We start from the raw sequence: 12422 nt of genomic DNA on the forward strand, positions 1-12422 counted from the left end.
TTTCCCCGAAAATAAGACCTAGCGTGATTGTCGGTGAGGGCTGCAATATAAGCCCTACCCCCCCAAATAAGCCCTAAGTAAAGTCCTTGTAGGTCTTATTTCCAGGGTAGGGCTTATTTTCCGGGAAACAGGGTAGGGCTTATTTGGGGGGTAGGGCTTATACTGCAGCCATCACTGACAATCACGCTAGGTCTTATTTTCGGGGAAACAGGGTAGATCCTAAACTGTACATAGGTCCTCAACTTCTGCCAAAGTGAAAACTATTCTCCCACTTCCAGTGATAAGTCCCACTCCTGTCATTCAACTTTCTAATGCCAAAGCTTTTACTGCACTGAAATTCTGCCATATAACAAGTTAATGGTAGGGGGTTTGTTTGGCCTGGTCTACCTGGCTTTATCCTACCTAGGGAAGAAGTGCATGTACAGCCCGAGCCTAGGATCCTAGGAGATCCACAGGACATTGATTTGAAAACTAAAGCCGACCAATACGCTATTAGATTTTTAAAAGAACATTTGTACAAACATTTGAAAATTCCCAGCACCTTCCAACGATTTGACAAACGTTGTTCCAAAATATTTCAAAATTTCATTTGTTTTTAACATTCGATTTTGGAACAAATGGACTTTATGGAACAAAAAACACATACATTGTCAGAAAATCCTTCAAAAAGGACTTTCCAACCTGCTCCTTTGAATTGTCTTGTCACTGTGGCCCGAAAACAAACATCAATTTGGCACTAATGATTAGAAAATTAAAGGAACGTTCTTAAGGTTAACATTTCCATTAGTGTTTGACTAGCATAACACAGATACTACATTGTAACTATTCTACAATACTTTGCTACCTTTGACACATTTTAGGTCCTGACAGGCTCACTTTAAAGTCTGTGCTGTAAAACTGTAACCATAATTGTGTAGCCTTATTGGTGCTGAAAGACTGCCTAGAATTAACTGGCCCATACAATGCAGAATTTAAACCACTGGGGGGCTCTGTATCCTCTTCACCAGGACAAGGACCTGCTCTGTGATGAAGTTGGGGGGAAGTTTGTGCATCAGGTTGGCCACTATTTTCTATAAGGCCCCGTACACGCGGTCGGACTTTGTTCGGACATTCCGACAACAAAATCCTAGGATTTTTTCAGACGGATGTTGGCTCAAACTTGTCTTGCATACACACGGTCACACAAAGTTGTCGGAAAATCTGATCGTTCTAAACGCGGTGACGTAAAACACGTACGTCGGGACTATAAACGGGGCAGTGGCCAATAGCTTTCATCTCTTTATTTATTCTGAGCATGCGTGGCACTTTGTGCGTCGGATTTGTGTACACACGATCGGAATTTCCGACAACGGATTTTGTTGTCGGAAAATTTTATATCCTGCTCTCAAACTTTGTGTGTCGGAAAATCCGATGGAAAATGTGTGATGGAGCCTACATACGGTCGGAATTTCCGACAACAAGGTCCTATCACACATTTTCCGTCAGAAAATCCGACCGGGGCATAAGACACCTAGTTGTGGAAAATTACATATGAATACAATTAGCGTAGACGTACACGGGTGTCCCAGCCCCCTCTAACACCCCGGGGAAGCCATTGGGAAGTCCCCGTGGGTCAGAGGGGGCGGGGTCACCCGGGTATCTCACCCGGATCAGAAGCGGATCAGTGGTGGTTTTTTTTTTTTTCGGTCCGTCGACAAAGCCATAGAAGAAGATGAATGGACTTGGGGGAGGCGGGATCTGAGGGTCCCCTTGTTAAAGGGGGCTTCCAGATTTCAATAAGCCCCCTGCCCGCAGACCCCCACAACCACCGGGCAAGGGTTGTGGGGATGAGGCCCTTGTCCCCATCAATATGGGGACAAGGTGCATTGGGGGCTACCCCAAAGCACCCTCCCCGTGTTGAGGGCATGTGGCCTGGTACGGTTCAGGAGGGGGGGCACTCTCTCGTCCCCCCTCTTTTCCTGCGGCCTGCCAGGTTGTGTGCTCGGATGAGGGTCTAGTATGGATTTTTGGGGGGACCCCCACGCCATTTTTTTAAAATTTTGGTTTGGGGTTCCCCTTAATAGTCATACCATGCCCAAAGGGCCTGGTAATGGACTGGGAGGGGATCCCATGTCGTTTTTTTCAATGACTTTTATCTGTATTGCCGGGACCCGACAATTCATTATAGCCGCTAGTACTTTTAAATGACTTTTTTTCCTTTAGAAATGTCATTTTGTGCAGGGACTGTTCTAAACACAGGAAAAATGCGCCACTTCGCAGGCATACTATAGACACCCCCAGGTACAAATTTTAAAGGAATATTTCACTTTTATTGTTTCACTTTAGGCATTATTAAAATCACTGCTACCGAAAAAACAGGCATTTTTAAAACTTTTTTTTGCATTGATTCATGTCCCCTGGGGCAGGACGCGGGTCCCCAAACATTTTTTATGACAATACCATGCATATAAGCCTTTAAAATTAGCACTTTTGATTTCTCCCATAGACAATTCATTATAGCCGCGAGTACTTTTAAATTACCTTTTTTCCTTTAGAAATGTCATTTTGTGCAGGGACTGTTCTAAACACGGGAAAAATGTTCCACTTTACAGGCTTAGACACCCCCCAGGTACGAAATTTAAAGGAATATTTCACTTTTATTGTTTCACTTTAAGCATTATTAAATCACTGCTACTGAAAAAACAGCCATTTTTAAAACTTTTTTTTGCATTAATACATGTCCCCTGGGGCAGGACCCAGGTCCCCGAACACTTTTTATGACAATAACTTGCATATTAACCCTTAAAATTAGCACTTTTGATTTTTCGTGTCCCATAGACTTTAACGGTGTTCGCGTGTTCGAACAAATTTTTTGTCTGTTCGCATGTTCTGCTGCGAACCGAACTGGGGGTGTTCGGCTCATCCCTAATTACCATTATTCAGACGTTTACACACATATATGGATGCTGTTAAAAAAGACGAAATATCGCCTCTGCCTACCCTAAACCATCTGGAATTAACCCAAACATTATCTAGACTGGGCAATGTATTTGGTATCTCACCGGGGCAGGTATAGCATCTAAACTAATATCATCTCCTGATCCAGCGGGTTATCCTGTCAAGGAGATATAAGATATTTCTACACTGTAACCTGTGTGAATTTGAAGACAGTGAAACATACTTAAAACGTTATGGGTTTGTGTTGGATGTAACAGGCCTTTATTTATGGGATTATTTTTATTGTATTTAATAAAAATTTGTGAATTTGTATATACAGTGGGGACGGAAAGTATTCAGATCCCCTTAAATTTCTCACTCTTTGTTATATTGCAGCCATTTGCTAAAATCATTTAAGTTCATTTTTTCCTCATTAATGTACACACAGCACCCCATATTGACAGAAAAAAACAGAATTGTTGACATTTTTGCAGATTTATTAACAAAGAAAAACTGAAATATCACATGGTCCTAAGTATTCAGACCCTTTGCTCAGTATTTAGTAGAAGCACCCTTTTGATCTAATACAGCCATGAGTCAGGTTGGATGGTAAACGTTGGTGGACAGCCATTTTTAGGTCTCTCCAGAGATGCTCAATTGGGTTTAAGTCAGGGCTCTGGCTGGGCCATTCAAGAACAGTCATGGAGTTGTTGTGAAGCCACTCCTTCGTTATTTTAGCTGTGTGCTTAGGGTCATTGTCTTGTTGGGAGGTAAACCTTCGGCCCAGTCTGAGAAGAACTGGAGAAGCACTCTGGAGAAGGTTTTCGTCCAGGATATCCCTGTACTTGGCAGAATTCATCTTTCCCTCTATTGCAACCAGTCGTCCTGTCCCTGCAGCTGAAAAACACCCCCACAGCATGATGCTGCCATCACCATGCTTCACTGTTGGAACTGTATTGGACAGGTGATGAGCAGTGCCTGGTTTTCTCCACACATACCGCTTAGAATTAAGGCCAAGAAGTTCTATCTTAGTCTCATCAGACCAAAGAATCTTATTTCTCACCATCTTGGAGTCCTTCAGGTGTTTTTTAGCTTTCATGTGTCTTGCACTGAGGAGAGGCTTCCGTCGGGCCACTCTGCCATAAAGCCAAGACTGGTGGAGGGCTGCAGTGATGGTTGACTTTTTACAACTTTCTCCCATCTCCCGACTGCAACTCTGGAGCTCAGCCACAGTGATCTTTGGGTTCTTCTTTACCTCTCTCACCAAGGCTCTTCTCCCCTGATAGCTCAGTTTGGCCGGACGGCCAGCTCTAGGAAGGGCTCTGGTCGTCCCAAACGTCTTCCATTAAAGGATTTTGGAGGCCACTGGGCTCTTAGGAACCTTAATTGCAGCAGAATTTTTTTTGTAACCTTGGCCAGATCTGTGCCTTGCCACAATTCTGTCTCTGAGCTCTTCAGGCAGTTCCTTTGACCTCATCATTCTCATTTGCTCTGACATGCACTGTGAGCTGTAAGGTCTTATATAGACAGGTGTGTGGCTTTCCTAATCAAGTCCAATCAGTATAAGCAAACACAGCTGGACTCAAATGAAGGTGTAGAACCATCTCAAGGATGATCAGAAGAAATGGACAGCACCTGAGTTAAATATATGAGTGTCACAGCAAAGGGTCTGAATATTTAGGACCATGTGATATTTCAGTTTATCTCTCTTAATAAATCTGCAATAATGTCAACAATTCTGTGTTTTTCTGTCAATATGGGGTGCTGTGTGTACATTAATGATGAAAAAATGAACTTAAATGATTTTAGCAAATGGCTGCAATATAAAAAAGAGTGAAAAATTTAAGGGGGTCTGAATACTTTCTGTCCCCACTGTATACTTTTATCTTTGATGCACTTAGAAGAACCTGAAAACTGAGTTTTTAAAGTTTTTTGCACTAATATATTCAGGTATGTCAGTACCGTAACGTACATTTTTTTCCTTGTAATCATCCTGTAATCTTTGCCTGTGCTGACTATTATCAGTCATATTGTTATTAGCGAGCTCCAAGGACTGAAGAACCATGCCCCTCTATGTTATGGAGTATAGGAGAAGGATCGGGTTTCTGTGGTCCTTTCTTGTTTCTGTTGTTCTAATGCTGCATACACATGAGCGGACTTTACGGCAGACTTTGTCCTGCGGACTTTTCGACGGACTTTACGACGGACTTTCCGAATGAACGGACTTGCCTACACACAATCAACCAAAGTCCGACAGATTCGTACGTGATGACGTATGACCGGACTAAAACAAGGAAGTTCATAGCCAGTAGCCAATATCTGCCCTAGCGTCGGTTTTTGTACGTCGGACTAGCATACAGACTCGAGTCCATCAAAAAGATTTGAAACGTTTCATTTCTAGGTCCGTCAAACTTTTGGGGAAAAAAAGTCCGCTGGAGCCCACACACACGTTTGAATTGTCCGATGGACTCCTGCCCGCCAAACCAAGTATGCCGTAAAGTCCGGTCGTGTGTACGCGGCATAAGGGCTCATGCACACTGGGTGTTTGAATTTTTCCTCTGCCTTTTACGCCTGGCAGGAAAATGCAGCTTAACAAACACACCTAAAAGATTTTAGCATTTATACATTCCATCGGCCAAAATATATTTTTTTCTGGCCAAATGAATGAACGCTTACACTAAATGTGTCTAGCATTCAGGTGCATTTTCACGCATTTAGGCACATTAAGCATTTTTTTCTGCCCAAAAGCTGTTAGTTGTTTGAAGAAAGTAACTTCACACAGCACAGATAAAACCAAAAGCCAACACTCATCTCTCAGTCTGAACTCAAGCTTTGTCTCAGTCTCACATTCTAAAACTTATGAATAGGGTGAATACAACAGTAAGAACCATTTTCTATTGAACAGCAAGCATTGGTAAAGCTCAAAGAACTTTGCCTAATTCATTGCAGGAAAATGTGTTTTGGGGCATGTGTCGATGTTTTATTTGCATCAGACAGGTTTTTCATTCCCATACAAGTCTATGCACATTCTAAAAATTATGAATAGGGTGAATAGAACAGTAAGAACCCTTTTTCCATTGAAGTACAAGCATTGGTGAAGGTCTGGGAAGTTTGCCTGATTCAGTGCAGGCAAATGTGTATTGGGTCCTGTGTCAATGAGCTTTTGTTCGCAATAGACAGGTTTTGCATTCCCATACAGATCTATGGAAATGCCAGACCTACTTGTAGCAGGTTAGATGGAGCTCAACAGCAGGTAAAGTTATTGCAAAAACATGTCACATGTCATTGATATATGATGATCTCAGAAGCATCTTAAACCAATGTCAATTTGATGCCATCAACACAAGTCCAAAGCCCATCAACACTAGAGAACCATTCACCATGTTCATAAAACACATCTGTTTGCACATGTACTGAATTAGGCAACATTCACTACACATTTACCAGAAAGCCATTCTCCATGTCCAATGAGGCATTGGTGAATGGTTCTCTAGTAAGTGTGCACTGAATAAGCAGTGATGGTTGTTTAACCCAGTGCATGTGCAGGTAGATGTGCTTTATTATGATGAATGATTCTCCATGAATGCACTCTGAGCATGCAGTAAACATCACATTCACTGCTTTAAAAATACGCCCCACTGTCATAATCTCATAAATATAAGGATCTGTCTTGACTTCCAAGCAGTCAGTAGGCGAGTAGTTCACATTTTGTACTTACTGCAATGCTTTGATTCCCCACATTGCTGCATCCAGCAAGACAAGGATTGAAGTATGTAATTCCATCCGATCCACACACTGGCTCGTATTCATGGATTTTACAACCACAGTTAACATTACAGCCACCTGTTAGATTCCTGTGTGCCATCGTTAACGTGGGGCTGAGAAGGAAAGGAGAACATTTTACACTTACTACAAATTGTGTACTACCGTGAAGACAAAATGATTTCATACGCCAAGACTTCAAAATGAAGTTAAAAACGTTCTTCTATTTCCTTTTGCTGGTTGATTAAATATATAAATGACAATACAGTGTTAGAAAAATTAAGCATAGTTGAATTACAGGAAACGTGACATATATGGAGACTGAGACTGATGAATTCCTTCTGATAATGCTGGTTGCTTGGCTGTCATTCTGATCTCTTTATTTCAATACTGACCTAGAACAAGCGTGCAGATAATGATTTTACTCTGACTTTCTGATTTGCATATTTGTTACCAGTCAAGGCCTGAGAAATTATTGATACAAGTGGGTCAGCATAAATAATTTTCAGTAGGAGGTCAGCAATTGCAACCCCTGCATTTCTGCCATGACACGGTTACTTTAGAGGATAACAATATTTCTATACTAACTGCTCCTTATAATGGAAGAGCCGTCTACTTAGTTGCAGGCTTGCAGGTAAACGACTTACAATCGATGTAGAAAAGATGCAGGTGCTTGGCAGAGAAGATAGCAGAGCCATCCAACCTGGCATAGGCTGCAACCTTTTGAAAAGTTTGCTTACTAATCTGAGGTCTCTACTGGCAACTATTCATGGCATAAGAGGGTGAGAGGGAGCAGTTTCAGGAAAATGTCTTCATAAAAGTAAAAGATATTCCTTAAGGGGCTTTTCTTAAATACTGATCTTGTAGTTGCTCCTGATTTTTGAATATAGTAACTTAAACAGGCTGCCACCACTCTGATGAATTGCTTATTCCAGATGAATAACTTAAAGTAGAACTATAGCAAAACTTTTTTCTTCATTTTGGATAGAGTAAGGGAGGGTTGTAACCCCCGTCAGATTTTATTTTTTTTTTTTTTGCCATCTGTGTCCCATTGCGGAGATTTCCCTTCACTTCCTGTCCCATAGCCAAACAGGAAGTGAGAGCAATCCCTGCAAATTAAGGGAATTCTTTGGGGACCCACAGGTCACCAGAACTAGTGTCCCCATTGGAAGAATTCCCCTCTTTTCTGGGAACAACCCAAAATTTGTGATTTTCTTTTACGTTTACTATCAATGATAATGGTATACAGGACAAATAGAGAGGGTGAATCTCCTTAACTAAGGCACAGACAGCAATAAAAACTGACAAGCACTCTAATCCCTTTCCACTCTATCCAAAACTAAAATAAAAAGGTTTGCCTTTAGTTATATTTTTAAGGTAAACTATAAGGATAGAAATCTATAAGCTGCCTTTGCTGACCTGTTTCTGAAGATGCACTCTATGGGGTTATCATACTTGTTCTTGGTTCTCTACTTTGTGAGTGTCTGACTTGTGACAAGCATCCCGAGTTCCTTTTAAGGTAGAGCAAGGTTTTAAAGAATTGATGGAGCGGAAGAGGATACTGAAGTTGATGGTAAAACTGTAGTTTTGGGGGAAGCTTAAAACTGCAAAGAGAGGGAGCAGCTGTACATGAATACCCACATCAATAGGTCACATGTGCTTTTGGAATATTACTAGGTCCCATGTGCTTTTGGAATGGTGCTCCAGATCATAACTACGTAATTGAAGAGGTGGGTTATAATAATGATTAACTCCAACAAAATCAGAAGAAAAATTACTTTTCTAATTAGATATGATGTGTATTTTATATATATTTTATACAAATTGCTGTAAACTGTGTAGCCACAAACATTTCTGGTAAAAGAAAACACAAAAGTGTCTATGATGGATGTCTATTTGAAATACAGCTCTGTGCAGAAAGCTCATAGCAAGGCCAGTGTATAACTAAAACTGTATTGGAAACAAACATGGTCATGAAAGTGTATACCTACCCAGTAGTATAAGGTATATTAATACCACCAAGATTGATGCTCTCACATCCCACAATGAACAGAGTAGAGAAACAGAGCAGGGACACACCACTACAGATCATGGCCAACTTTGCAGATTCTCTTGCGCTCAGTTTAAGTTTCTTGATGATGTAACCACCTAGCACAATCCCAACACCAGCACTGGGCACAATGATCAGCCCTGAAATTCATAAAAACAAATCAAATCAGCACTGGATTTTATTTTGTATCTACTCAGAAAAAATAAAACTGCATACTTGTTGAACAACAAGTCACAATCCTAAATGCTCTGATTTATAAAGTGAAGACACTCAGTAACAGACTATTAGAATGTCCCTGCATTGGAACTAGTATGCAGTGTGGGGTCATTATACAATTCCTTTGTGATACTGTCCAGAACAGATGGGCCCCAAGAGGACAGGTTACCTTTAGAGTCCATTCACACCAAGAGCAATGAGCTGCATTGATTAAAGCAGCCTTAACACAAGGACAAGGCGAATGCAATAGTTGTCTATGTGCCTTGTTCACACCAAACCATTGCATTGGTTTGGAAAAAGAGCTACATACAAACTGTAGAAACCTATAACCGCATTTAATGTTGCTTAACAGATTGAAGAAAGGTGAAGTTGAATGTGTTATTATACATTATTACACGTTGTAAGGCTCGGGTGTCCAACCTTCGGACCTTTGGTACTTGTCAGTCAGGTGGCATTGATTTGGAGGAGCGGGTGGCATTGATTTGTGAAGGGACTGTAATTGCAGTAATTTTTTCACAATCTTTTTTAACATGTCCCCAGTCTCTGTATGTATTCGGCAACACGTATCTGTTCTCCGACCAAACCCATTTCCACAGTGTCTGACCATCTCCTATAGTATTTCCACAGACGGTCTTCTGTGGCATTACATATAATGAATATTAAGTGTGGTGGCCCATTGGTGATGTTGGAGTATGTAGCTGAGGCCACCATTGTTATCGGACATCATCACTTCAGTTTCACCTCACTTTGCATGAAAAGCAGGCCCACAGAGTTAATTTTTACCAGCCTAAACCACTTTAGATCAACAGACCTATCGGTTTTAGTACCCAAAAACCTATCCAGGCTCATCAAATATTTTTAATTTCTTTAATTTACTTTTCTTTTCCTTTTATGTCCAGGTTTATTTCTTATTTAAAGGGGATGTAAGCCTTCATGTTTTTTCACCTTAAAGGGGTTGTAAAGGTCCATCCTATGCATTAAGGTGAAAAAACACCTCTCAGTGACCCCCCCCCCGTTTTACTTACCTGAACCCTCAAACTTGTCCCACGGCAATGTGCTGTCTCTCTCTGCCCGGGTTCTGGGCTGTTGATTGGATAGATTGATAGCAGCACAGCCATTGGCTCCCGCTGCTGTCAATCAAATCCAATGATGCACGCGCCGGGGGTGGAGCCGAGTCCTGCATTCGGCGTCTATGGATGCCGAATGCTGGAATCGGTAGCGCGCCGGCAAAGGTAACTCCCTGGGAGAGCGCTTCTCCCAGGGGGTTATCTGATGTGGGGAGGAGCTGAGAGAGCCGCCAAAGGACCCCAGAAGAGCAGGTTCGGGGCCACTCTGTGCAAAACGAGCTGCACAGTGGAGGTAAGTATGACATGGTTGTTATAGCCATTGGCTCCCGCTGCTGTCAATCAAATCCAATTATGCAGGACCCGTGGGTGGGGCTGAGTCCGGCATTCGTGTCTGTGGACGCAAATGCTGGACTCGGGAGCGCACCCACAAGGTAAACCCCTCGGGAGAGCGCTTCTCCTAGAGGGTTATCTGATGTGGGGAGGAGCCGTGAGAGCCGCTGGGGGACCCCAGAAGAGGATGTTTGGGGCCACTCTGTGCAAAATGAACTGCACAGTGGAGGTAAGTATGACATGTTTGTTATTTTAAAAAAATAAAACACGATCCTTTACAATCACTTTAACTTCTCTATTTTGTTAAACAAATTTACTGCCTAGAAAGCATGAAACCTATTTAAAAAAGAGATGCTTACAACTTTCAGGGGACTTTGAAATACCTAGTTTAGGGATGGAGACCGCACTGGACTGATTTGATTGGTCGCTAATAGTTGGAAGGTGGCTCCATAATGAAGTGAGGAAGGAATCACTTCTAATGGGTTGAACCCAACGGTGGGTGGTGATGATAGGCCCCCTTGGTCCTGAGCATACACACAGCTGGATGTCCTGAGCATACACACAAACAAACTGCTGCAAAAGCAGACGTTTCTGGATTACAAGAATAGCTGAACAGAATTAAAAATCCGTTGATGTATTATGTGCTGCTCTTTCCCTGAGCAGTTTAAAAGGTTCATCACAGTGCAAAACGAGAAAGTAATTGAAAGGCTGCAGCGATTCCTAACCTGCGCCTGCCTTTTTGTCCGTCAGCCACGAACAATAACTGGATAAAAGAGCAGCCCCAAAGAAGGAGGAGGCAATTCCCCTGAAACACAATGGCTCAAATTGAATGTGTACACTTTCAATAAATGTTCTTTAGCCCACATAAAGAGTTGCATTTTTCGGGACACCGGGCGCATCTCCCTACACATTTTAAATGATGTAATGGGAGGGAGGAAGAAAGAAAGAAAAATTTGCAAGGAAGAAAGGAAAATGGTGTCACGTGATTTAATTAGTCCTAGCAGCTATGAAAAAGGAGTAACTTCATACACAGTGATCAATAATCTACGGTATTTAGAACCAAAGGCTGCTCTCTGTCTCCCCATGGATTGTGCATTAAGAGTTGTATTTTACATTTTGTTGTTTTTATTTTTAGAATGTATTCTGCAACTCAACTACAACTGAAGTAGATACCATATGTTGCCTGTGGCCTGGGTGGTAGTTGATAAAAAATAACATGACCCATTCCATACTTAAATACATTCAAATTTGCAGACTTGCAAATTCAGGGGGATAACAAGGCAGGAGGATAAACATGGCAATCAAAGCACTGCGGGTAAGTAACATATGTATATATCCTTAACATTGTCCAATCTGAATGAAAATTTCAAAGTTAGCAAAAATGAGTTTAGAATGACCTCACTGTTCCCCAGAGCCGTTTGGCCGAAATGTTTGCTTTATATACAGAACACCCTCTGCATTATGCCATGGTAATACATTTGTATTGTGCACAGTTATTTTCAAGGACAAATCTGTCTCATCTAGAGATGAAATTCGGGCCAAGGCTAGCTCTGTTAATTTAATTACATAAAGTCAGCATTTGCCAAAAATAACACATATGAATTGCTTTACCTATAGACTATTCTATGCACCATTCTACAATTTAATATCCACCTTCAAGAAAAGTCTCCTGTTATTTATAGCTTTAATATGAAATCCACTAAAAGCTTTCAGCATGCATTAATATTTTAAAGCACCGCATTAAGGAGCTTATAGACTTCCCTCGCACAGAAGCCACAGCATAAAATAATAAAAAAAAAGCATTGATTTACCATAAGTCATTGACAAAAAGGGAACAATGTATCTATTCTTATAATATGATCCACAGCAAAGTGAACACTAGCCAGCATGATTATTCATTTACTCGCTGTCTGCACTATTCCCCTTCTACTTGTGTGGTGTAAAATACTAATGTTTTGTGCATTTAAGTAGATGATCTCTAGCCCTGATATGTGCAGTTACAGCTGATTTGTCTTCCAGTCTCCATTTAATGTAATCCCTTAAAGTAAACCTGGACTTGAAGGGTAGGTCTGCTTTAAAAA

At 41.4% G+C, this 12422-nt stretch overlaps 1 protein-coding gene across 1 annotated transcript in view; it reads right to left on the reverse strand.

Annotated features, from left to right (window-relative positions):
- SLCO5A1 (solute carrier organic anion transporter family member 5A1) overlaps window positions 1–12422 on the reverse strand; it is a 177599-nt gene that overhangs the window by 34355 nt on the left and 130822 nt on the right. Inside the window, exons 6-7 of the mRNA XM_073631780.1 lie at window positions 8670–8868; window positions 6635–6794 (exon numbers count right to left, since the gene is read on the reverse strand). Of these exons, the coding sequence (XP_073487881.1) occupies window positions 6635–6794; window positions 8670–8868 (359 nt within the window). The remainder of the gene's footprint in view (window positions 1–6634; window positions 6795–8669; window positions 8869–12422) is intronic.

The sequence above is a fragment of the Aquarana catesbeiana genome, linkage group LG05, assembly GCF_042186555.1.
Source record: "Aquarana catesbeiana isolate 2022-GZ linkage group LG05, ASM4218655v1, whole genome shotgun sequence".
Taxonomy (NCBI): domain Eukaryota; kingdom Metazoa; phylum Chordata; class Amphibia; order Anura; family Ranidae; genus Aquarana; species Aquarana catesbeiana.